The sequence below is a fragment of the Nyctereutes procyonoides genome, unplaced genomic scaffold (assembly GCF_905146905.1).
Source record: "Nyctereutes procyonoides isolate TBG_1078 unplaced genomic scaffold, NYPRO_anot_genome, whole genome shotgun sequence".
Taxonomy (NCBI): Eukaryota; Metazoa; Chordata; class Mammalia; order Carnivora; family Canidae; genus Nyctereutes; species Nyctereutes procyonoides.
The window spans coordinates 1,033,774-1,061,453 of NW_026575046.1; the positions used below are offsets into that span (position 1 = coordinate 1,033,774).

General features: G+C 46.0%; 1 protein-coding gene across 1 annotated transcript in view; it reads right to left on the reverse strand.

Moving 5' to 3' along the window:
• Positions 1-5,625: 5,625 nt before the first annotated feature.
• The window catches only part of MARCHF11 (membrane associated ring-CH-type finger 11), a gene marked incomplete at its 5' end in the record, with an annotated part of 95,898 nt that continues 73,843 nt past the window's right edge, over positions 5,626-27,680 (reverse strand). Inside the window, 2 exons of the mRNA XM_055325530.1 lie at positions 5,626-5,948; positions 27,161-27,353. Of these exons, the coding sequence (XP_055181505.1) occupies positions 5,626-5,948; positions 27,161-27,353 (516 nt within the window). The remainder of the gene's footprint in view (positions 5,949-27,160; positions 27,354-27,680) is intronic.

Genomic DNA, 27,680 nt, shown 5'->3' on the forward strand with positions numbered 1-27,680 from the left:
TGGGTAGGAAATATCAGAAAGGGAGACATGAAGACTCCTAACTCTGGGAAACGAACTAGGGGTGGTGGAAGGGGAGGAGGGCGGGGGGTGGGGGTGACTGGGTGACGGGCACTGAGGGGGGCACTTGACAGGATGAGCACTGGGTGTTATTCTAGATGTCGGCAAATTGAACACCAATAAAAAATAAATTTACTATTTAAAAAAACATGTAGATTTTAAAAATATGTAAGGATATAAATTTGAACAATATTGACCCGTTTGTCATAACAGAAATTTCTAGAATATCACAACTAACAATTGTAAGAACACATATTTTTTCAAGAGTCCGTGGAAACTTCATGAAATGCAGTACATTAAACATGGCCCCAAATTCATTGTCCCTCCTCTCGTCAAGAGGTAGCATCTGATTTTCCCACTTTTTAAGTCTGAGCTTGCCTGGTGATCTGCTTTAACCAATGAAGCAAACCAAGCCGAATCGATGTTAAACCACTTGTAAGTCAAGGCCTCCGAGGCCTTGTCGCCTCGCCCCACGCTCTTGCGAGGCTGTTGCGAGGAAGCCAAGGCTAACCCGGGGGCAGCCTCTCCAGCCCACTGCGGAGCCAGGCCTTGGTGACATACCCAGCTGGGGCAGCCGGGGGCCCCGCCACGTGCCGGGATCACAGTGCTTTTAACAATGGCACACGGTGATCATGACTGTGCCTCGTCCAAGCCAAGAATAATGGGTAAGGAGGGGGAGGTAGAGAAGGAAGCATCCCGAGAACTGCAGCCCCCAAAACAATGCATGGTGCAGGGCGTAGTTAAATGGTGTTACTTTCTCTTCTCCTGGTCTCTAGATCTATGCTTTGGCTCTTCCTTCTGATTAACTCTTGACATTCCCAAGAGTATGGTTGGAAGTGTGTCCCGTAGAGCATTTGCAGCCCCCATCCACATCGTCCTTGTTATCATAGCAGCTTCTGGGCAGATCTCCTGTGTTCCCAAACCCCAGTGGATCTGCGATGAGGAGCTAGAGGTGCCACCCCATAAGCCGTCTCCCCCCATGGTCCCGCTCACTCACAGCCGATGCCCCTTCTGTGGTCCAGCAGCTGGTTGAGCATCCTGCCTGATAGCTCCACAGCGCCTAAGTCACCATTATCCACCTACAAACATTAGGCTCCATTCCCTATGCATCTTGGAGCAGACCTCTTTTTTCTGCTTGCTGCATTAGAAAAGATAATTTTCCCCCTGAAAGGCCATGTCACATATAGAAAAACTTCTCAGAAATATGAAAACAAGAAAATTAAGTGACCACTAACTTGTTGTGGAAAATAATAAATAACACAGGTTTTGGGGTAAAGTTTATGATGTGCTTTTTAAAAAACACTGGGTCCTACATCTATACTTCCTAGGGGGAAAAATCCCTTAAAATAACTTTGAAGTCTTTGGCTAATTTACTAGATAAATCCACTGTGTATAAAATGGCATCTTTATGAGATAATGAATTAATCTCTAGGTTCCACCGGGGCCTAGAACTTTGAGCTTTGCTATAAATTATGGCGCCTGCTGCAGTTCTGTATCATACACACACACACGATGGGAACATTTTTTTCTGAACTGATTAATGGGATTGAACTAACTGCCTCAAGTATCTTCTTAAGGTTTTAAACCAATTATTCCTTAATATACCGAATATCAAATTATTTTTATGTTAGGTCATTTTTACAAACGTGTATTGAAAATTTAAAAAAAACCTTTGCCATGGAAGTTTGATACAGGATGAACTTGGAAGGAAAAATTTTAAATATCAGTTATTTGTAATCTACTGTCATTAAAATTTGCAAGTCAAAAAAGTAAATTACAAAGAAAAATATGGACAAATTATGACATCTGTTTAAAATGACATGTCAATTGTTATATGATAGCTGATCTAATTCTAGATTAACAAAGACACATTAATTTTGCTGTTTCACTTCATAGATAAAGGAAGATTGAATAGCACATCATCAGAAATAATAGGCTATGTTAATAGTGTGGGGAAAAAAACAAGAAGGAAAAGAATTGCAGTTTCCCGTATGGAAACAGAATCAACACAGAAAGCTTTTTTTTATTTTGGCATCTTTTTAGTTAATGAGACATATAGAAGAAAACAAATTTAGTTATGTTTAAGAAAAACCAGATGATAATCTTTATCCTGGGAAGTGTTTAGGACTATTTTCAATAATAGAGACACTTTCTTCTACTTCACAAGGTCTGTAACGTACTTTCCTCTTCAAAATTATGAGTGTTGCTGTCTTCTGGGAGAGGGAGGGAAGCCCATTCAATGCCCCCAATATTTTTACTGAATTGTCTAATTTATAGCAGTAGCGCCTGTGTGTGATCTCATTTTGCAGGATTTCTCCAAACTCTCTTGAGGATACGACCATAATCCATTATATTTTAGCCCCATCTTGAGAACAGAGAGTGTTGCCCACAGGTTTGGGGTTGCAGGACATTCATCCAACAAAAATGACCTTGCAAAGTCTTACCCCCTGCAACTCGAACACCTTCTTCTGATGGTCCCCTATGGAGTTCAGCCCCAGCTACCTTGTCAACCCCATAGAGATGGATCACATCTTCACATGTGTCTTCTGCTCCCCAATGTAAAAATCTGTCGTCATTACTGAAATATGCCTCTCTTTCACCCCCAAGGAGCTGTTCCAGAATGTCCTTCTCCTTTTGTCCGACTGGCAAGCTTCTACCCATGCTTCAACACCCAAGTAATGCCAGCTCCTCAGTGATGCCTTCCTTAGCCAACCCAGGGATTTCTGATTGCTCCTCTGGCCTATCACTGTCTTCTGCTCACCTGTATCTCAACACATATGCTGTGGTGCAGCACGTCCCTATAGTCTCCCTGTGTATGTGAGTCATCCTGTGGCCTGCTACCAGCAGTATCTGGCACCCAGCAGGTGCTTGGTACATGACTGTCCTCCAAATTAGTGGTTGAAAAGAGACAGAACACGTCTGAGTGCTTATAATATTGGAAAAATATTTTTAAAACAATTAAAATATTTCCAACTAATTTCCTTACCGTGTGCGTTTTTGATATTCCAGGCAGCTGGAGTTTGAATTACAGCATTTACAACAAATTTCAAAGTTAATTCTTTATATCACAACCCACATTGCATATTAAAATTTTAATTACTTTTAAGCAGTGAATTCAATTCTTTAAACGCATGCCCCTCCCCACCTGGAGTGCTCTGTTTGAGTTTCTACGTAATCATTTCGTGGAGAGTACATTTTGTTGAGTAGAAATTTTTGCCAGATTCTTATTTCAACCTTCAGTGGGTCGGATGTGGGGATGTGACTGTATGGGGGTGTGTTAGGATGTGGGGGCTAGGAAGGTGAGGAGGGGAAATAGTGCATGTAGACAAAACGTACATCCAAGGTGCAAGGGGCTGAGAAGCAGGGGAGCCTGGGAGCACATACTCCTTCCAGGTTGACTAGCCCACTCACACGGAGACGTCTCCACCTCACGCACCACACCTGACACCTCAGAGAGGGGTTTCTGTCATCACCCTTTTTTGTTTCTAGTGAGTTGATATGAAAACAAAGGTGTACACTGATTTAAAGGGCAGACTTGCTAAACGCAGAGCAGTGATAGTCTAGTCTGTACCTAAGACCTTTATCCAGTAGTTTTAATGAGATGCTCTAAATAGCACCCACAATTATTCTCCATTAATGGTGCTGTTGTTGATGGCTCCTCTTGGCGATTGAACAGTCTAGGACAAACATCAACACTTATGAGATACAAATAGTGGATTATTTCTTTGACAGCAGGTTGTCATTCCTGGTGTCTCTGTTACATGATCTGCTCCGATACCAGGGGCAGGATTCTGAGAGAGCAGATTTATAGCACCGACGGCTACCTCCCAGTGCCTCACCCAGGATTGTCTCATGTAATATGAGATTAAAACAAACAACATATAAGGGTGCCTGGGTGGCTCAGTGGGTTAAGCATCTGGCTCCAGGTTTTGATTCAGGTCATGACCTCATGGGTAGTGGGCTAGAGCCCCGTGTTGGGTTCTGTTGGGTTCCATGCTCAGTGAGGAGTCTCCTTGAAGATTCCCTGCCTCTCCGCTATTTGCAAGCTGTGTCTCTCCCTAAAATAAATATTGAACCCCCCCCCCCAAAAAAAACAAATGACATACTGAATGAGCATGTGTAATAACACTCTCGCTTTCCTCATCTGCCCCTAAAACTCTAGTTGCTTTCCTCCTTTCGTGACTTCCCGACTCCTTCCCATTTCCGCAAATGATCACATCCTTAACTCATTTGTGACAGCTGTTTAACTGGGGAAACTATTATTTCAAGTACTGGTGGGATTTGCTATGTGGGAACCACAGTGTTACCTAGTCACATTAACTCTCTATTATTAATCACTTGGAGGTCATTTTTAGAAAATAGAATGTAAAGCATTCCATTTCATATGCTTTAAAATCTAATCATCAATTACTTCAAATGCCTTACATGTTCAACTCATGTTTCTAAGGAAAGCACGACTGCCTGCCTCTTCATTTACTCTGTCATTGCTCATTAAACTGTGCCATTTCCCTCCATTAGGAGGATTAAAAGGTGGAAAATCTCCAGGTGCCACTAGTTAGCAAACTGTTCCTGGGGAATCAATAGTCTCATTTTTCTTTTCCTTTTTTCTTTAAAAAAAAAATACTTATCTAGTGAAAGAGAAACATTTCTCCCTGCTGGTGAATATATTTCCCTGGACTTCATTAAGCCAAGTAATAGGATCAGTGTTTAAATGATTAAGTAGGTATATAAGCTTTTACAAAAAGAAAATCTAATTAAGATAGGGCTCACAGAAATCAAGACACTAATAATTAACCCAAATGACTGCGATAGGTCTGTAAGAGGGTTATGCAAATGTGAGGCAGTATTATTATCATACGCGAGCAATGATGCAACGTTTTGGGGGGGGTTTAGGGTTAGAAGTATGCAGAATGCCCCATCTACTTGTATGTAATACAAGTATGTCATACATACTGGAGTAAAACTATTTTTTCCCACTCATCTTTAAGTTTTTATAAGCTCTCTGTACTGTTTCAGAAGCTAGAAAACAAGCCAACATTCCTAGAGCTTGCATTCCTGGTGACAGATTATTTCATCTCAGCAAAAAAGTCCTGCTCACATTTGCCAATAAGCATGAGGCACATGGAGGACCAATACGCAACATCGTGTCGCCAATTGGCACTTTGGCATCTGCCCACAGAGTTCTATACTCTTTCCCATTCGTAGCATGCCTAAAAAACTACACATGGAGCAAAAAGTTTGATAAAAATATATTTAAAACAAGCAAGAAAAAATAGTTTCAGCCTTAAGGATAACTTTCATCATTCATTTAACCAAGTAGAGAGTTAAATTATATGTAAAATGATTTCAAGTACCAACTTATAAAAGATGTGATAAATCAGAAAACAAAGAACCAGAGAACTTTTTTTTTCAGAAAAATGTATTTGCAATTCAAATGTTCATATAAAAAGCATAAATTTTAAAAAGTTCATAGATGTATGTTTTTAGAAGTGCTATGGTTTCGCCATTCATTGCAATTACATTCCAACATGTGCAGGGTGGTCTACACCAAGCCGCCTTACACTTTTGTCACACAGAAGTCACTCTCATCACAACCTCCCCTGAGCTATTATCTTCTGACAAATCTTCACGGGGCCTCATCCGATTGAACAGATGCAATAACACATAGCCACACTGAAACCTCGGGGAGGTCAACTGGGTTGGGTGGACCAAGTTCCTGTTCCGTAGAGCCGTCAATGGCAACCATAAAGTCCTGCTTGTGGAAGACTCTCCCCGGCTACTTTCTTCGATGTCTGTGGCTTTATCATAATTTAATACATCCCAGTGTAAGTTAACAGCTCGCCAGCGCTTAAATACTCTGTAAACTGCAGCTCCTTCGTGGACAATGAGACCTAAAATTCAAGGGGAAAAAAAAGGGGGGGGGGCTGATCATAATCAATAAAGTTAAGAATATTCTGTATACAAGTAAGTGATTAAAGAAATAGTCAATTCTCGGTTCCTCCTCATCATCAAGAAATATGGTATCCTGACTTCTCAAATATTATGGCTAACTTTCCAGATTATACAGGAATAATCAACATCCAAAGAATGAGAATACATTGACACGCACAGAGCAAGATTCCCAAGGACAAATTAACTTGCTCCATCACGGTGGAGGACATACATCGGGCACTTACATTGCCTTAAGAGAATCATTAGGTTTATTGATTCATTCACCATCTAATTGAGGGCCTACCGTGGGCCAAGCAATATGTTGGCGGCTTAGTCTCAACTGGTAGTTAATTGGGAAAGAGACATATTAAAGTCACTACCATCTTCCCAGTTCTTCAAAGTGTCCGACACGCAGGAGGTATGCTACAACTTTTTCTTATTTTTATCTCTTCAACAGTTCATCAAAAATGTATTTAGCACCTACTTGAGAGTTTCATGTATATGACCTCGTTCGGTTTTCACCGCAGCCTTACGAAATAAGTTTGAGCACGTCCCTCCCATTTACAAACAAGGAATGAGCTCAGGAGCAGACAACTAGTGACAGTGGAGGAGGGATTCCAACCCAGGTAGCCTGGCACCAGAGTCCTTGATCTTTGCTGATACAGTAGATTGGATGATTACACATTTCTGAGACAGACTCTCAGGAAAATAAGCAAGGTAACCCAAGAATCCCTGGGACCATTAGCTGGCAGCCTGTAAGTAGGATGCGGCACGATGACACATGGCTCCATCTCTGCCATCCAACCCAGATCTCACCACACCATGCATTTTTCATACATTCATATTTGAGCATGTGGCCCAAGAGCTTTTGAATTGGTGACGCCTCACAAGAAGAAATTCCTTGGGGAGGTCCCTCCAGATTGAGATGTGAGAAGGAGCTCTTCTCCTTCAGGAGCTGAAATTCCATTGAAATTTGGTAGACAGGGGTACCTGGGTGGCTCAGCAGTTGAGCGTCTGCCTTTGGCTCAGGTCATGATCCTGGGGTCCTGGGATTGAGCCCTGCATCAGGGTCCCTGCAGGGAGCCTGCTTCTCTCTCTGCCTGTGTCTCTGCCTCTCTCTCTGTGTCTCTCAAGAATAAATAAAATCTTATAAAAAAAAGGAAATTGATAGATCAATGAAGAGCCTTTTCTCAGATGGAATATGGCATGCAAGTACAGTATGTCAGTTGGCCACAAGCACTGTTTAATGATAAAATGGAAAGTGAGCAGATCCTACCTCCCACTATTTAGACCTTGAGTAATGGCTTAGAGAAACTCACAAATGTGAACAAGGAATCGTGTACAAAAATGTTTATTATGTAGGGGCGCTCGGGTGGTGCAGTCCGTCGGGTGCCCAACTCTTGTTTCAGCTCAGGTCATGATCTCAGGGTCGTGAGATTGAGCTCTGCATGAGGCTCCACGCTCAGTGGTGGGGTGGGGGACGCTTGAGATTCTCTGTCACCCTCTCCCTCTGCCCCTACCCTCCTTTTCTCTTTTTTTCTTTCTAAAAGATATAATCTTTTAAAAAAATGTTTATTATGTAATTGTTCGTATTTGATGGGGAAAATCCCAAACAATACCCAAGTGCATTCGGAGACGAAGGAATAAACTGCATTGTGTGGATGAATGGACACAGCAACGCAACTGAAGAGAACAAAGTCACTCACACTAACATGGAGAAATCTTACAAGAGCAGAAATCTCAAAGTTGCGTGAAGAAAAAAGTGCAAGTGTCAGAAAGAAATGACTCGGGTAAAAATATGCTACACAGTTTTATATATTCAGATATGTATGTAAAGCATATAAAAACATGCATAAAAATAATAACCATGAAAGACACGATAGTGGGGAGCAAAGAAAAGAAACAAGTCCAGGAGAGGCTTCAAATAGGCCTTTCGGACTGTATCTCTAATGTCACATTTTTTTATGCTGGGTGGTGGAGATGTGGCTGTTCAACATACTCTGCTTACTTCCTTGTGCCTGAATAATTCATACTTTCAAAAATTATAGAGAATTTATCAGGAAAATTTATCTCAGATGTATTGAGGCATAGACAACTAAAGTTGTGGAGACAAATAGGGAGGTTAGCACATTGCTTGTGGGGAGCAAAGTAGAAGCAGTAAGGAGACTATAGAAGAAGAGAGTAACACACTTGTCAGATTTAAAAAAAATTGATAGAACAGTAATGCAAGAAGCAGTAAGAATCAGAGTCTTGTATTTTTAAGGCTGGGTGAATGGGTGATTGAAAGCATGATAGTTAACTTTCCCTTAGGTACAATAAGTGTTTTGAACATGGTGTTGTTGGGGGGATTACTTCAATTTTTTTGTCAGCTAAAACAATGAGAGGTCGGTGATGGAGAGACCCAGTTTTTAAAAAATCACAACTACCAAATACCAGAATTTAAGTTTTACATCATCTCTTACTAAAAGATAAACTTCCGGATACACATAACTTAAGAACATTCCAAGAACATTCCACATCTATGTGAACATAGATCACTAAAACATGCATGCAGTCTAGTAAACAAAAATAGCTAAATAATAATTATGGAATGCCACCAAAATAATGAGGAGAAATGTAAACTTCTGTTAATCACAACAATTGCAAATAATTGTTTTGATCGATTCATTTTCCTAAGGAATAACTGACACGACTGATAGATATTTTTGGGAAACATCCAGAATTAGAAGTAAAGACTACCAGATATTAATTGATGATTCTATTATTAGCCTTCCGAAATCTCCGTGGGAGATGATTTAACTTTTCTGGCTCTATTTTTCCTCATTAAAACACGATCAGAGTACCTAATCTATACTTTCAGTAGGATAGTATGAAGACAAATTGAAATTCATCAATTATAAAGCACTCAAATTTCCTCAAGATGGTAGCTCTATAAACACAAGACATTATTATTAATTAAAAAGTCAATAGTGGATCTATGTGGTGAGAAACACTCATTCACACTAATCACATAACCATTATAGCTTGCAACAGGTTCATTCTGGAGAAGTGCAGTGATGCGGGATGGCTTCACCCCAGGAAACCACTCATTTTGCAGGATCCTATTCTTTTTTTATTGATTTCCTTTGAGAGGCCAGAAATCAGATCATTTACTAGAGCTTAAAGCCACTTTCTGGGAATACATTTCTGGTAGCCCTTTTCTAAATACATAAATCTACCCAGTGTGCAGAAATAAATCCCACAGGTCTTTGTGGTACATTCTGAACTGAATTTAGAGAGGGAGCTACTTGAAGTTTTCGTGAAGACATAGTCCTCTTGAATTTCCAGCTCCATGTGCTGTTTCTTAATCGCATTTCAAGTTATGAATGATGCTTAGATTTTGTTTTATTTCCCATAAGCGCTCAGAATTACTCCATGCCCTTTAGAAGCTTCAATTTTCCTGAAATAGGAGGAATGCCACCCCACTCCCAAGGTTGTCCTTTGTAATGTGCATTTTCCTCTTTCTTCTTTAAATCTTCTAGAATTACAGCAAATGCCGTTTTCACTTGAGGTAATGAGAACATAGGACAATTGCTGAAATCCAAGAGTAAGGATTCATTCAACTTTAGCCCATATGCTGAAAACCCAACTATTAAAAATCATACTGCCACACTTTCTTACTGATGCTCTTGTTTCCTCTTGTTTCACAACTGAGAAACTCCCTTTCTCCAGTCGCTTTGCTGAGTAATACCTCAAGTTAAGTCTTAAAATGAATTTGTCACCTTGACATTTCAGGTCACATAAGAACAGGCTTAGATTTTATTTTTGCATCTAGTCACTAGACCTAAAAGGAAAAGCAATGATAATGTCTATAAAATGTAAATATTAAATATTTTAGGATACTTGTTATATTAATAGCATGAACGTCAACAAAGTGTGATTCATAGGAACTTGGGAGTTTTGAGAGGTGTGTGTGTGTGTGTTTGGTTCTTTCTCTATCATTTTCCTTCCAGTAGCATCTAATTGGAGCATCCCCTTATTGATGTCAAAGGAACATTTTTGTTAGGGAATAATCTTCTTAAAAAAATGTAAGTTTAAATGTTTCTGGTTTCACTGGAATAAAAGCACAGTGTTTATGTATAGATAAAATATATCCCAAACCTGCGAGTGTTGCATTGGTTGAAATTCTCATATTGTAGTAGAAAATGAATTAATTACCCAAAGAAATGATGGGGGAGGCTATCAAGGTACATATGCTCACATGCACACACAAGTGCGCGCGCGCACACACACACACACACCAACACCACCACCACTTGTGTTTATTTCAACACAAACCAATGATGTGTTATAATTAACAGAAGCTTGAAAAATGTATAATCAAATACTAAAACATTTTTGATATTAACAACCGAACTACTGATCAAATCATTTAATGATTTGTATTACCAGTGTCAGCTCTTGTTCAAATAGGTTTGGTTGTTTTCAAAACTTAAATTTTTATCAAGGATCTATTTTGTGCCAAGAACCACACTAGGTGCTTTATGTGCAAGATTTCCATTTAATCTCGACAGCAACTCTACCAATAGATACCATGACTGAACAATTTCATGGTTGAGGAAATTGCGACTCAGGGATTCAAGAACTGTTCAACATCAGGAAGATATGAGAATAAGAGAAGAGATTGGAGCTCAGATGTGTCTACATATAAACCTTGAGTATTACAGTCCTATTCTTGATAGATTTCAATGTAAGGCAGTCTCTCTTAGTCATAGAATTAAAAGCAACTAAAAGAGTCCTTTCCATGGACTGACTGTCTCTCCAAAATTCATACATTGAAGCCCTAATCCCTAATGTGATGGTATTTGGAGGTGGGACCTTTGGGAGGATAATTCGGGCTATTTTAAGTCATGAGGGGGAGACTCTCATGATAGGATTAATGTCTTTATATAAAGTAGAAGAAACACCAAGGAAAGGCCACCGTTACATCTGTAAGAGGGCCAATGAAACAGCCCCCTCCTTCTCACCACCTGCAAGAAGAAAGTTGTTGAAGGCAACACTACAAGTGGTGATAGCCTCATCTGGGGAGCTGCACCCACCCTGAGCTTTCCCAAGAAGCGCAAGGTCCACAAAGGAATAAAGGCTAAAGCCCTGTGTGTTGTTCAATCAAAACGACCTTTGAGAGCGCTAAAGGACTTGCAACACACAGCAGATATCTGGCCAGAAATGGCTCTTGACTGTGAAGATGTCCGAGATTTCTAGATTAAATTTCACCACCATCCATTGCTAAGATTTCTGTCTCTCTCCCTCTCTCCCCACCTTGCTCAGTGAAATCTACACATATTCTATAAAACATAACCAATGTCATTCTGAGGAGTCATTGTACTTTGGAGACTTTGGGTCCCATTTAATCCCACTTAAGAACAATTTAGAGTCAATCTCATAAAGTGGACCCAACTTTGGCTCCTTAATTTCTAGTAGCTGAAGACCAGAGCATGGCTGCTCAAGAAACATTTATTATTAAGACTGGGGTCCAAGAGACCCCTTGTTGCATGATCTTTGCTAGAGTGTCTTAAAATATATTAATCTTCCTGGAGTATTTTCCCGATCGACCCCCAATTTAAATGGAAACTTAGATGTGACGGTAGAGGTAAACAGTTTAAAAGTCACTCCCTCATTGTTCAATCTTGTTAATATGAATCCGGAAGAAATAAACATGAGTGATTCCTTCTTTGTCTACTGAATACTTTTTGTTGAACTGAACATGTATGGAGCTTAAAGAAAAAAACAAAAATTCAAAAATATAAAACGTACAGAGATGAAAACTGAAAGACTATATATATATATATACATATATATATGTATATATATATATATAGAGAGAGAGAGAGAGAGAGAGAGACAGGCACATATTTGATGACCAGGCCAACAAGACCACGGAGGAATCAGCTGCAGTTAACTGGGACCGAAAATAAGCCCTTGTAAAGAATTTTAGCTCTTAGCCCCATATATATATATATATATATATATATATATATATATATATATATATATGCTAAAGTTACTAGATTCACAAAACAAAGCCATCATAAATTGGTATCTTAAAATCCAGGTCTTTGGGAACTACAATGTCCTGATTATACGGGGATTTTTGTGAAAATGTATTTCCAGTGCTGCTCATATCAGAACAAATAATGTAAAGAAATATCCCACATAAAAATGCACTTTCATCTATAAAAGATGAGTTGATTTTTTCATTGTTGAATATAAATTATATACATATATATATATATATACATATGTATGTATGTATTAATTCACAGATTCAACTCGAGAATGCCAGGTTGATCACCATGGCAAAAAGTTCAGAGGCTCAAACACTCAAACTACTGGTAATAAAATCTTCTGTTCAAGAAATGTAATAAGAATAAGAATTATTCACAAACTTCCCACAGCATGAAAACCCTTGCAGCTAGAGGCTGGGTGATTTCCCAGTACTGATGACCTGATCCTCCCAGCCCCACGGCAGAGGACATAACAGTGCCTCCGGCCAAAAGATTATCATCATAGTGAAGACCCTACGTGATCCTTTCTCTGAGAGCACACAGGAGAAAATTCACGGTGTCTGTCCTGTGACCCTGCCACTCTCTCTGTCCTCCTGCCTGCTCAGGGAAGTCTGCAGCCATCAGCCTGGATGCCAAGAGCACATCGGTGCTGGATCTTCAATGTTGATGACATCACTGCCTGGCGATGGAACAAGACGGCAGAGCCAAATTTTAATAAGGAGCGTGATAGCTTACTAACTGGCAGGGAGGGAAGCATCCTCTTTTCTGAAAGGTCCCGACATAGGTTGAATTTGCTTCTTGACCTACCATCCCCGTTGCCGTTAATGACCATCTTCCAAGTCAATTAAGCTAAAACCTTGGAATCACCTAGACTCCTCTATCCTCTCGCACAAAATTCTGCTAATTCTATCTTCTCAGCAACCGTAAGACAGAGACTTCTCTGGAGCGATCGCTCCTACATTTTCACAATGAACTATTATAAAACGTGCTTCAAGACCCACATTCTCTCGTGATTTCTTCTCTGACCCATTCAAAATTAGCCCTTCCCTCCCGCCATCTACCACCACATAGGAATTACCTGCATCGTTCTACTCGTTACCCGTTGTGGAATAATTTGTGCGTATGCCCGTGACCTCAATCGGCTGTGTGCCCCCTGAGGACAGGAGCCCTACGCCTACTTTGACGCTTCAGAGTAGAAGCTCAACAAATCTTCACTAAATGAGAGAGAACGAGAAAGAGGAGAGTAGTCATCCCTGGAATCTAAAGGAAAACAATGGTCAACTTAAGTCTAGTTGTGATGGTGCCACAAACACAAAGGTCTCAAGTATTGTTCTTTAAAATGGTAGAGAACTAGCTTAAGATACCAGATGGAGACATGCACTCCAAAGGGTTCAGCAATCAGGGCCCACCTTCCATACATATATGAGCATACGTATGTGTACACACACAGACACACACACAGCCTGCCAGGGGACGGAAGAGCTCAAATTCTTTACAAGGACTTATTTTCGGTCCCAGTTAACTGCAGCCGACTCCTCCGTGGTCTCGTCGGCCTGGTCATCTAATACGTGCCTGTGTCTGACAATCATGAGCCTAGGTAGTCACAGAATGACTGCGCTCAGGCCTAAAGCCTAAGAGGCGGATGTGGAGTCTTTTCTGCCATTTCCCGGCAAAACAGGAAGAATCAAAGAGATGCTGCCCGTTCATCTGACTACTTGCTGTTCTAAGAAGCCAATCCATCGATCAATTATTTTAATGATTTCTTTTATTCCTTAGTAGATACGAGACTCCTGATCTTTCAATTACTAGCCCTGCCTCTCAAATCTACCTTTGGCATAGCCGCAGAACCTTCCTCGAAAGCTGCAAGCTTTGTTACACGTTATAAAACACGCGATGCATTAATTTTTTAAACGGATTAAGAGGATTCACCAGAGAGAACTGTTACATCATCTAAGCTTCTACCCAAAGAGCCTGTGAAAAGAGTGACCTACGGATAGGATTATTTTGACAAAAGGAATAAGTAAGCCCAATGCCCTTGATGGTGACAAAGATATCCTGGAGTCCTCCTATGACTGGGAGTGTGGATTAGAACTAGTTTAATTTCAGCCGAATATAACTTGAAGTCTCTCCTTCGATTCATGAACTGACGAAACACCTTTTGGCAAAGGGGTGACATCATAAACAGTGATCGGCAGTGGACATAGTCAATTAATCTCAAAATTAAAAATTGTCGGGTGTGATTTAATCTAACTCCTTTTGGGGATGAGGACTCTGAGGCCCAAAGAAGTGACACGGCTCGCCCCAGGGTTCACCGCTAGTGCTAGAGCCCAGGATCAGAGCCAGACCTTTGATGCATGGCGCAGTGCGTTTTCCTCCGCAAGAACTCAGACCTCAGGAGCCATCCTTGGCCAAAGCCAGTCCGCCCTAGTGTCTCGTTGCCCCAAGGGATGTTATATCATGAAGCAGATAGAATCACAGTCCCTTCCGAGGCTGGGATGGCGCGTTCTTCTCTGGTCTTTATCTTGAAGGGTACGCTGCAGCGTTGGGAAGGATTACAGTGACCCTCACAATTTATAAAAGTAACTCCGTAAACCCCAGTGTAACAGAATTGGGTGAAAAAAACCCTATCAACGTCCATTTTCTGTGCTAAAGTTTTCCGAATGGAGAATCTACTTTGGTAGATTTCTACTTGTTTTCCACGTTTTGGTATATGGACTAAAAACAGTTCTCCCCCCCACCCCCACCCCTTACGTAAGCTCCATCTCAGCACGGAGCTCAATGCAGGGCCCAAACTCACATCGCTGAGAACAAGACCCAAGCTGAGATCGAGAGTCAGACGCTGAGCTGACGGAGCCACCCAGGCGCTCCAGACCAGACACGGTTCTTAGAAGGAAAGTGTCAGTGGGCTCTTCCTAGCGGCGGGCAGAAACAAGCACAGCTAATTTTCCTCCTTTTCCAATGGACGAACAGTCTACGGCAAACTCACAGAACACCATTTTATTAATCTCTGGAGTAAAGCAAACGTGTATTGGTTGTTCTATTTTTTCAGGGTGAGAATGATACTTAAAAAGATCTAAACTGAAATATCTAATTAAAACCCGTTCACCTTTGCATCTGTAATAGGCTACTGCATCTTTGTTGGCTTTGTTTCTCATTTCTCTTAAATCGTATAGGCGGTGGGTGGAAATTCCACACAGAAGCAACCACCTAAATGTAAATAAGAATTCTAACTCTTTGGGGTCCCTGGGTGGCACAGCGGTTTGGCGCCTGCCTTTGGCCCAGGGCGTGATCCTGGAGACCCGGAATCGAATCCCACGTTGGGCTCCCTGCATGGAGCCTGCTTCTCCCTCTGCCTGTGTCTCTGCCTCTCTCTCTCTCTCTCTCTCTCTCTCTGTGACTATCATAAAAAATAAAAAATAAATAAATAAATGAATTCTAACTCTTTGATTTCACTCACACGACATCAGTAAGAATTTTTTTCATTGAAAATACTAATGGAATTTTTTAACCTGAATATTAAAATGCTCAGAACTTCAGTTTCCTTAATATTCTATTCTGCGATCCAGCAACAAAATTCAAGGTTTAGATGCGATTCTTTACATACAAATTCTTATTAGAAAGTTGTTTCACTCACATCATTGGAAAGAGATTGGTCTTGGGACGCTGTGTTAGATGTTGCCCGACCTCTACTAATGTTTCAGCATGTCCTACAGGCTCTGTTGACTTAGATAAGTGAGCAAAGACTTCACAAAATGGCTACATTGCTTTGGATTTGGGGGAACACTTTTTCCCTCCATTTCTGATCTAAAATCAGCTCCCCCATACCTCAAAAACCTTCATTTCCATCGTTACGCCCTAGGTGTCTGAGACCGCAACTAGCGTGGTTTTGCCTCATGAACAAACATCATCCTGTAAATGAGTCATTGGAGCTCAGTGTATAAGGAGGGGCATTTGCTAAATAATAAATAGAATTAACTGAATCACATAAATATTCGGACACAGACTCTGGAGTGACAAGGTCTGAATTCCAGTCTCAGGTCCCTCTTCCAATCTGTGTGACCTTTGGCGGGGGGGGGGGGGCGCTACTTACTGGAGCCTTAGGTGTTCTCGTTTCTGAGATGAGAAGATCAACAGTACCTACGCCTTGTCGAGTGTTGGGAGGATTAAATGGGGAATTTGAAGAAAATTGCTTTGAATAATAACTGGATTAGAAAACATAACCTGAGATAGCACTGCAGGTATGGTCTTTAAAACCTTATTTCTATGTATTTGGAAGCAGCTGAAAACACGTACAGGCTTCAGTTCTGTGCTCATATCTGTGCTGCCTCGTGCCCTGAGTTCGTGTCCTGCTCCCTGCGGGTCCCCCCACACCCCCAAGCCTCTGTGTTGTGCAGTGAAGCATCATCTAGCAGAGGGGTCGTGCTCACATTCTCTTCAGTAAATAAAGTTCTTGGCTGCAAAATAGTTCAAAGCCAGGAGATTGCCCCAAAGAGGCAGGAGCCGGTTTGGAAGAATAATCCCCTGGATTCTAGGTTAAGGGGCTGCGTCTTCACGCCAGGGTTCCCACCGCCACGCAACCTACTGTGATCTCTGCGCCCAGGAAACTTCCCATTGCGAGCGCGGTGGCCTCGGGACGAAGCCGCTGTCCAGGTGGCCGGGGACACGCTCCGACCTGTCTGGGCTGCTCGGTGTGCGGGGCCCGTGCCCTCAGGCTCCCACCACCGTCTCCCAGGAAGCAGTAGCATGGAGGGAGGAGTGAAGTCGCACAGATGATACGCGGTGCAGCCCTACAGATGCCCCTTCCCGCCCCGCCACTCTCGGCCATCACTGGTGACCGTCCCCGGCTCCTGTGAGGCACACACGGCTGCAGGCCGGTGCGGACGGCCCCCCCCCCCCGTGACCTGCTGTGCACCCGGCCTCCGCTGCCTCCGGCCCTTGGCGCTCCCGCCCTGGGGACACGCACCCCGTCCGGGCTCCTCACCCACTGTCACAGGCTCAGTCCTCCTGCACCTCCCCTTCACTCCCCAGAGCCCAGGATGCACACCCCACCCTGCAGTGGCTCTCGGGGCGCTGGAGGCGGAGGTGGGTCCCCGGGCCCCCTGCTCCAGCCTGGGTGCCAGCTGTGCCAGCGCTCGGCCGACCCCCTGCAGCCCACTGCACGTCAGGGCCCCTCGCTCCCCCACGGTGCCTGGACCCGCTGCCGGCCTGGCCGCCAGCCCAGAGGTTGTGGGCCACCCCTCGCCGCAGCCCAGCTCTGCTCCCACAGGCACCCGGCCACCGTCCGGGGTCTGGTCCCTCTCTTCTCCTGGGGTGTCTTCCCGGGCCACCAAGCGCGGCTCTACCATTAGAACAGGCACCCGCCCGGCTCCATGCCCAGCATCAGCTTCTGCCTTGGGCACCCTGGTGCCCCCCTGGTCCCCCCCGGTGCCCCCAGCCCGCCTTCCCGCAGCCCGGCCCGCAGGGTCCTGCGCCGTCACCCTCCTCCGCCGGCTGCCGGGTCCCTGTGGCCTCGCCCGGTCGCGGCGCCCTGCACACCCTGCTCCACCCTACAGACTCTCGAGTTCCGAGCCGGTGCTGAGCTGCAGACCCTGCACAGAGCCCCCGGCCGCACCCCTGGGCCCCGCAGACATTTGGCGAAGATGTTCCGACAGACCTACCACCCCCCCAGCTGCCCGTGGGCCTCCCGCACTCCCGTCCGGTGCCCCCCACTCCCACTCTGCCTCCGTGGCTCCCACCACCCACCTGGGATCAGCGCCCTGGGCCCAGCGGCCGCCTGGTCCCCCTAAGGCAGGGCCCGGGCTGCCCGGATGGCCACTCCTCGGCCTCGCACACGCCCTCTGCGCCCGCGCCCCGCTCCTTCAAGCCCCCCCGCTGCCAACGCTCTTTCTTCAGTACCAGGCTGACCGGCCACCCGCAGCGGCCGCCCTCCAGGGGTCCCCACCCGTGCCCCACCCACAGGGCCGCTCTACACGGTCAGACCCTATCCCCGCTGTGGCTCCCCAGCAAGCATCTCTTGCTCTTGTCACGCTGAATTACGTGTGAGTCCTCAGAAATACACGATTTCGTGTGCTGACGGGCTTGGGCGGCTGCCTCTCTTTGGCCCCTTTCACGCTCTTCTAAATTTATCTCAAGACTTCTCCCCCCCCCCCCCACAGATTCTGCTGTCCCCAAGGACGCTTAACCGGGCTCCCACCTGCTCTCACATACGTTTGTCTCCTGGAACCTTCCATTTTCCACTTTAATTGCTCATCTCCCTGTCTCTCTCCAGCAGCTGGAGAGCAGGGAAACATGCTATATTCTGGGCTCCACAAACCTTTTCTGGAAAGGGCCAGACCGCAGATGTTTTAGGCTACGTGAACACTCCGGTGTCTCAGGGACGAGGCTGTAACTACTCATCGACAGCACAGGAGTGAGTGGGCGTGTCTAGGTTCCAAGAAAGCTCTACCGAGGGGCCCGAACTCTGTACGTGGCCTAACTATCATATGTCATAGGCCTAATTATCATGGTCTAAATATCATATTATCAAATAATACTCTTCTCTCGATATTTTTTAAAGACATTTTTCGAAATGTTAACAAGCATCCTTTGATCACGGGCTGTTCGAGAAGAGTCGGCGGGCCCTGTGCTTCATTAACGTGTCTGTCCTGCTCTCTAGGCTTAGAACTACATGGTCAACACTCGGAAAACCTCGGTTCCGGAGACGACTGGTTCCCCTTTGGCTCAAGTGCCCCCAGCTGAGAGAGAGATGGCTGAGAGGACCACATTTTCTCTGCAGATGATGGAAGTCGACAATGTGCGCAACTTTGGTCTTTGCTCCGCTGACTGTATCCACGTTTCTCCAAAAGAGCTTGAACTTCACATGGTCAAAGGGGAGGAGGGCAGTGGGTCGTCTTCTCCGGCGTGCGGAGGCCCAGAGGGTCCCAGAGGGTTGGTGTGCCTGGAGAGCCCACCTCAGGGGCGGCTCCGAAGGAAGGCCCAGTGGCGAGACCCAGTCCTTCTAGTCTAGTCCCTGGGCTTTGAGGGCAGCAACCCCTCCGGTGACTAACCTTGATGATAATCTTTAGAGAAATCGGCAAACGCCCGCATGGTTAAGGCGGAGTAAAGCATTTAATCTGTGCCTTCAGACAGTGCCACGGACGGAGCCCTTCCCAGAGCACGTGCAAGGCGAAGACGTGCTCCTGCTCCGACGCTTCCGACCTAGAGCGCCCCTCGGGCCCCCTCTGGGAGCCGACAGGGAGGTGCTCTGGAGCCAGAAATGCAATGATCGGGGCGGCCTCCTGCTTCAGACTCTTGCTAAGTGAGGCCGCGCTATGTCCGGGGCCTGACGCCTGCTTAGACCCGCTGACGCGGCCCGCACGAGCCAGCCCTCGGCCGGGGACGAAGTGTGGACGGAAGCCCAGGAGGGCTCGGGCCCGGGAGACGCGGCCTTGCGGCCTCCCTGCCTTAGTGCCTGGGCCCCGGCTCCCAGCCAGTCCCCGTCACTCTGCCAAACAGCGAGGGGCTTTGTCACCCGCCTGACGCACCCTGTTACAGCCTCCCGGGCCTGCGCGGACGCCTCCAGGGGCACCCCAGAGCCCTGCCCGTGGCTCCCAGACGGCCTCTGCTTCCCCACTTCTGCGCTGAAGGCCGACGGACGGACCGTCAAGCTCTGTTCTCTGAAATGGCTTCAGCAGCTCAGCTCCCAGGCGTGGTGCTGGTGACTGGGGTGGGAGAGCCTACAGGCCCAGGAAAGGCCGGCAATGGGTTCCCATCATTTTGTGATAAAAAAAAAAAATAGGGCAGCCCAGGTGGCCCAGCATTTTAGCACCGCCTTCAGCCCAGGGCGTGACCCTGGAGACCCGGGATCGAGTCCCACGCCGGGCTCCCTGCATGGAGCCTGCTTCTCCCTCTGCCTGTGTCTCTGCCTCAGTCTCCCATAAATAAACAATCTTAAAAAAAAATAAAAATTTTTACATATATTTGGAGTCTTCCGATCAAATTTGCTGACCGTGTTGAGTGGGGTGGGTCTGCCCTGCTCATGTGGACCTGACGTGTGGGGGCGTCGCTGGCTGACATCCATCCTCCCCGCTTTCCAGAGAGGAGGCCCACCCAGATCACCCTGGGTTCTAGGGTCGTGGCTCTCCGCTCCACCAGACGTCCTCGTCCCTTTGAGCAAGACGGTGCCTACACAGGCCCGGGAGAATGTGCTGAGCAGGACTGTTCCCTTGCACATTTTTCACCTGGACAGATTTTTGCATTTACCCATAAATATTGTGTCTCTCTACAATGACCCAAGGGCTGCACACTTTATCAACTTTGCCTAAATTTCTCTTTTAGACACTCTCATTCGCATGGTTGACCACCTCCCCCCGGGACAGTGTAAGAACCCAAGGCTCTCCTGTAGTCTCCAGAAAACTTCTTTTCTTTCTGCTCTAAATCACGGCATATTCCAACCTCCAATGCTAATCTCTTTCAAACTCCCTAAGTAAATATGTTGTTTTTCACCGAAAATACTTCATGAAATATTGTCAATTTCTGAATCACGCTGAGAAGCGCCAGAGAGCATGGAAAATTTTAAACAAGAGATAGTCCAAAAGTCATTTCTATTTTGCTTGGAATGCGTTTAGGATTCCTTCTCCTTAGTTGATTTACTTTCTTAATCATGCTTTGCTTATGCTAATTGGCTTGTATTTGTTGAAAGGAAGGAAGGAAGGAAGACAACCTAAAAGCATCATTTTAGGAAGAAACAACCCTGGCACATGAAATAGACCACTGGCCATCCTCAATGAGAAGAACTCATCCGTGATAACCAAGAGTTGGATTGTCCTGAAATTCTTGGCCAAAATTCTGCACATTCCCTCATATAATATCACAGAATTAGAAAAGGTGCATTTTTAAGTTTCATGTCAGTAAAAGGTTCAATCACACGTGTAACTTTTAGCTGCTCTGCCTGGGGAAAAAAAAAAGAAAAAAACCAGCACAGTGAAACAGTATGGAACGCGAGAGAGAAATATTACCTCGGCTTTCCAACATGTAAGCATATGTCTGATATTACCAAAGACCACAGGGATATGTGGTATTTATTTATTTGAACTTCTATAATGAAATGGGAATATATCACCAACTGGGTTCTCTACATTGTTTATCTGTGTGTGCCCAGGAACCTTGAGCTCCTAGATCATCAACTACGGGAAACAGATTTTTCAAAACTAAATAGCTGTAAGAATCCACATGATTTTTAAAATTAATTAGATTTAGAACAGAGGAAAATAAAACCTGACGTTGGAGAGGATGGAATTTCTGCAAAAGGAGCATTTTTTTCCCCAGTATTGACTATAATTGGTACATTAAGGAGAAGTTACTTTGATCTGATCCTCATCCAAGCCTCTATCAGGTTCTTTAAAAAAAAAAAAAATTCCCCAATCTCCACAGTCTTCAAAAGCAGGACAACATAAGCAATCAGGTTATACTTAATTTCATTATTCCACAACGGCCCCGGAGAGACTTTGGCTCCCGGTGGGTCCGCGTGCCTGTCCTCTAAGCTGAGGCGCGGCGTAACCCGGAGACGGGCAGGAGCAGACTCAGTACTTCAGCCAAGACCCAAGTGCCAGAGGAGGCAATTTTCCTAAAAGCAATTTCTGGGAGCACTTCCCACGTGGACAAAGAGGCAGACTGAGAAGTGAAACCCCTTGAGTGTTTGATGGTATCACAGATACAAGACGCTGGTCCTGCGCTCCTGACCTGTGCAGGGGGCAGGGGGGGAGAGGCAGCGAGCCTTGACCTCGATCCCATCTTCAGGCTTCACTTACAGGAAGAAGAGTGGGAGTGTTTACAGGGCACAGCTGGTGTGCGCCCCTCCGACCGCACCCCCAAAGACGCCAGGCAGGACAGGCCGCACTGAGAACACGGCTCAGGGTGCACGTCCTTACTCCCCTGCGAGCCCCAACAGTCACAGACAGACTTTCAGGAGAGCGCACTACGGGGAGACTACCAAGGAGAATGGCAGGAAAGTGGGGGCCCCTGTGTCCAAGCGTGGGGAAGTGGGGTTCTGGGCTGGCCGGGGCAGTGCGAGCCTAGGGCCCTCAGAGAGCAGTGAGGAGTGCACTTACTGCTGAGCCATTCGCCCCCTTGCCTGCCTGCGCCTGCCCACACCTGCCCCCTGCACCTGCCCCCACCTACCCTCGCCTGCCCGTGCCTGCCCATGCCTGCCCCCACCTGCCTGCACCTCCCCGCGCCTGCCCACATCTGCCCGCATCTGCCCGCCCAAGGAAACACTCCCAGGCCATGGGTTTCTACCTGCGCAGGTGCTGAGCCTGAACACCCACCAGGACGAGGACGGTAAGCGGTCATCCCTGGGCCCTGACAGGGAAGATCTCTGGGTCATGCGGCCGCACAAGGCGACCGTGTTTCCAACGAGCTGAGCAGCCCCATCCGCTTGCACCAAGACACCCACATATCCAGGCCCATGCACACCCGTGAGAGTGAATGCACCCCCCCCCCCAGTGGAGGCGGCAGGGCTGGTCTACCTGGAGGCCTCCTGTGCTCACAGGACGGGTTGTTCAAACACAGTCATGTTGATGGCACATGGACAATTAAGGACAATGTTTTTAAAAGAACAAGCGTGATCTAAGTTTTTAAGTTTTAGAGGCGCAACTGGTCTCTTTTCGGGCATCTCAAGGAAGACCGAGCCATCCTGCGGGCACGCGGTTGGCCCCAATGTGTGGCGTCAGGGCCACGAGGCCCGGGCTCCACTGTCCATGCTCAGGAGGCCGCTCACGCAATGGGCTTGCGGTCTGGCTTCGCCGCTGGGCCATCGTCACCAGGTCCTCCCGGACGCGGACGCCACCCGCGATGGCGCTGTCCCGTGTCAGAAGACTGGTAGGCAGTGGCCCCCGGTGCCCGTGGCTAGCTCCATCCCCTGCCTTCCATTCACCACGACGGGTACTGTCCTCGTGGAACGAGCTTCCTCTGAATCCCGCGCCAGCGCACGGGGCCGCCTGCCCTTCTCTCCGTCGTGCAAAGGCCGGGGCCAGGGGCCAGCCCCCAGCCTCCCAGCGCCACGCCTTCCGCCGGGCACCTGCCCCCGACTCAGGGTTTGGAACCTTCCTTGGTCCACCGCGCACATCTCAGGAGGGAGCCAACCCGGCCTGCTTCAACCATTCTCCGTAAATTACTGCCCTGGGCTCAGGGATGTCAATCCTGGATAGCGGGTTTCCTGGGAACAAGCACAGCTGCGTGCGGGTGTCTAAGTGTTGAGAGGGCTCCCCAGGTGTAATGACGCGTGATCGCTCCACACTCCGACCTCCGTAAGACACACACGCCCCCCTCCGCTCTCCGACCGCCTCTCGGCCACCGCCCGCTCTGCTTTACCAGCTCTCCCTCAACCTTCTTCAGTTCTAGTCTTACTTTCTTCACCTCTCTCGGCACAGAGCTTCCTGGTCATTTAGGAAATACAACCTGTTTATCCAGGTGAGGGCAACGGTGTGACTCGAAACCCTTACGCGTTTCATTTCAATCATCGTCTAGGCTCTGCGCTGTCTAGGATGATAGGCACTAGCCACGTGTGGCTACTTTATTGAAATTTAAGTTAATTTAAAGAAAATTAGATCGGAAGTTCAGTTCCTCCTTTTCACCAACCACATCCAAGTGCTCCAGAGCCAAATGTAGCTCGGCGCTGGCGTCTGCAGTGCTGGACACCGGATATACATTTTTATCGTTGCGGTAAGTTCTACTGAGCAACCAGTGCCCGGGCATCTCAACTCTCATAGTACCCAGACCCCTGCGATAATTCGACACTTGAAAATGAGAAAAAAAAAACGGAATCTTGGGAAAGGAGAAAAGGCATGAATTAACAATAAGGAATAAAAGCAAAAAGACAATTTCACTGTGTGTAGAAATAAGTAAACAAATTTCCCCCAAGTAAATACGCTTTCGACAAATCTTTGAATTTTCCATTCAACAGTCCAATAATAATAATGTCTTCCTACACGTTTACAACCCCTGGCTGGATTATACCACTTCTTCACTCAGGAGCAATCTTCTCTAGATTTTCAGAACTTTTTTTTTTTTTTTTTTAAACAGAACGCTTATGAAGCCATCAGTCTGCTCCTTCTCATTTAGGTATAAACAAGCTTGAAAAGCTTGAGCAAATGGGGATGTGGGAATGTTTCCATGCACTCGAAGGCCCTCTGAACAGGGGGAGCCAATCTTACATCCTCCAACGGTGACAAGGGAGCCGCCTCCCCACTTGCTAAGCGTCTATTCACCTGTCAGCCTGCTTGGCCGTCCCTTCCCCTTGGACTCTGCCTGGAACCACCCCCACCTTGCATCAACACCCCGGCACTCACGTCTCCCTGCTTGTCCAGCTACCACCCCCTGCACATCCTTCTAGAACTGTGCACATCCCACCGTCTTCCCATCACCTACTGACGTGCCTGCCCCCCTGCGTGCCCGGGAGCTGCTTGGGGGCAAGCCAGTGACCGACCCTGATTCGTGTCCCCGGCACCTCGCCCCGTGTCCAACACAAAGAAACTTCTCAATAAGTATTTATTGAACTGAGCTGAGCAAACTGGACCCAAAGCTATAACGTGCTTTCCACCCTAACTCAGACCCTAAGTCCTGCAGGGAGGGGTATCTGAGGTATAATCAATGCCGTCTACTTCGTTACCGTCTACATTTAATTTAACAGACATTGGAATTAATCTGAAATGTCAGCAGGAGCGATTACTGGCTAGGATCCATTGGCTATGGATGGTCCACGTGTATTCGCTAACTTGACTAAAGTAGTTTCCCAACTTCTTGAGAAAAAAAAAAAAGAGAGAGAGAGAGAGATTTTCTCTGGGCCCAAACAGGCTAGTTAATGTGATTACCAAGTGAAAGGAACAATGTTGTCCAATCTGAATTCTTTGACATTTTTCAAAAACACAAATAAACCCTTAGGTGATGAGATGTGGATTTAATGAGTCAAAATGTAATGAAAGGTATTGTCAATATTTAAAACTTCAGTAAAAATTCACCCTCCAAAGTGCAAGCCAGGAAAATATCAACTGGTTCTTGTTCCCAAGAAACGTAACTTTATAAAATGGGCGGATACCCAGATTTCAAAAGGGGGAGCCCAAGTGGGTCATGTTCTGCCAAAAAATCATTAGCTCGTATATGCATGTACTTTTAAAACCAGAATGTAATGATCTTGATTAAAAGACTGGCATTCGCAGTCAAAATTTAAGACACGGTGACTCAGCACTAAACGCAAGCTGTGAAAACCAGGAAAGTGATTTCCTAATCAGGACGTGGGTCTGCGGGTATGTCCTCTTTCGTGCGTACGATATCAAAAGTCACCGGGGCCCTTTCCCTCCAGCGTGGCCTGGGAGCCTGATGGTTCCTTTGTGTTTTTTTCTTTCTTTTTTTTTTTTGATTTATTTTAATTTATTTTATTTTTCCTTTGTGTTTTCCTCTCTCCTTTTCGTAGCAACAGCATATATCACATTTCATATGACATTTATGTTGGAAGACCAAATACGTATATGATCTATCTCTGAACTGATTGAGGAATTAATTTGTAGGACAATTTTGCGACTCTCCTTTATTTGGAGCAATACCCCGGAGAGTATATTTGTCTAGAGACTTAGCATTTTCAAATGCTTACAAGTGCATTACCACATTTAATGCAAACTGTTCGTATACATGATTAGCTCAATTATTCAGGCAACATCTGCTCAGTTTACATATTATTCATGACATTTCCCACCTCCCCCCCTTTCTTTTTTCCTTCCTGGCCTGAAATGTGATCATTTTCCTTCCTATTAGTCTTGTACGAGTGGCAAGGGAGGAAGGAAAGGAGAGGAAATTCAGGCTAATCCTATTTTAAAATTTATAGAGTTCTTTTAGGAAAAGAAGTCACTGAGAATATTTAAAACTTCTGGTTAAATTAAGGCTCTGGTGAGTAGAGGCATTAATTTAAATGATTCAAACTATTTTAACATTTGCGACTTATCCAAATTTATAACTTCCAATTAATAACGTAATTGTTTATGATCATGATTTCCTTTATTTAGGCCTCTGTGCTAGCTCTCCGCCTTCATGGGCGAGAAAACAGGACACAGAGAAACCGCGCGGCCCTGCCCCGGGGAGGCCAGGACTGGGAGCGGCACGGGTCCTGTCGCGCCGCTCCCCGAAAGTAGTGGTTCCCAAGCTTGGGCGGGTGGCAGCATGGCAGTGGGCTTGGGAGGCGCAGACGCCGGGGGCCCCTAACCTGAATCTCCTACCTGGGCGGATGGGTGGGGCCCGAGAATGAGCATTGCTTAAAAAGCAGCAGCGGGACCGCACTTTGGGAACCGCTGCTGTAAAGCAGGGCTGCCTCCCTGCAACCTCCACGCCCCGCAAAGACACCTGCACCCCGAGAGGACAGCGAGCGCCCCTCTGTGTCCCTGGCCCTGCCACCAAGCAGCCACCACCTGGGGCCGGGTCAGCACCTCACACGCCACGTGGCGCTGCGTGGATCGGCTTCCGGTACCTCCTGGGACGGGGAACAGCAGGTCGGCCAAGAGAAGCGTGTAAGCAACCTTTTTGGTAGGATCTGTTTAAAATGTTTGATCCTTTTCCTCTTCTAAGCCACTGAAGTTATTAAGCAAAAAAAAGGAGCTCAAGACAGAGAGGAAAGCTGACCCCTGGTCCCCACCGCTCAGAGAGCACTTCATGCCCCCAAGGAACCGAGGCGCCCGGCCAAGAGGTGAGGCCTGCAGGTGCCCCTCCGTCCTCTCCCCAGATGCCCGGAGCACCCAGCGTCCCTCGATGCTTCCTTCCCGGGCTTGCGGGAGGGGGGCTGATTGGCTCTCACGCCGTAGAAACAAATGACTCTCCTTATCTCGCTCCCCCCACCCCACCCCCGTCCTTCCTTCCACTCCTCCCTCCTTTAAATCACTTTAAATGGGCGTCGTCATCCCGTTAATTTTGTCGGACTCCTCGGGAAGAGAGATATTACGCTTTTGGAGGGAGGCGGGCAGATTGTGACACCCCAACAGTCAGGTAACTGGAGAACCAAGGTCACGTGAACCACGACATGCTATGTCAGATCCCCCCGGTGGCGGTGGCGACACGGCAGCTGCAAGAAATGCGTTACTGACAGTTAATGTTTAACGTCATGGTCTTACCTATGCACACTAGATCCATAAAACCATACATTCCATAGCAGATTTGAAAAAGGATGTCCTTCCTCTGCCACACTGCATAGGGGCTGAACGCTGACCAGAGGAGCCAGGTCACACTCGCTATTAAGAACAGGGATCCTAGGATTACAGCAATCATCTGAACTTTCTCAACCAGTGTTATAGAAATGCTTTGCCACTAAAAGAAAAACAGAGGCATGTGAGAAAAAGGTGCTGTGTTTAATTTAAAAAGAAAAGAACATTTTCAGCCCCATGTTTCTCTTCATAACATTAGACCCTTTTCAATCTGATCAGCCCCCAAATGAATTTTTTTTTTCCATTTCATCCAGGCTATAAAAAATAGACAAGCAGATAAAGATTAATGAATTGCCTTAGCTTCATTATTTTCAGTAATTCACCGTTCTGCAAATTTAATCTAGTTTTATTCCAGATAACAGGGCTGAGAGTGAACGGCTGAAGAATATTTAGTGCCCGGGATCACATTATTATCTTTCACGCATGCACA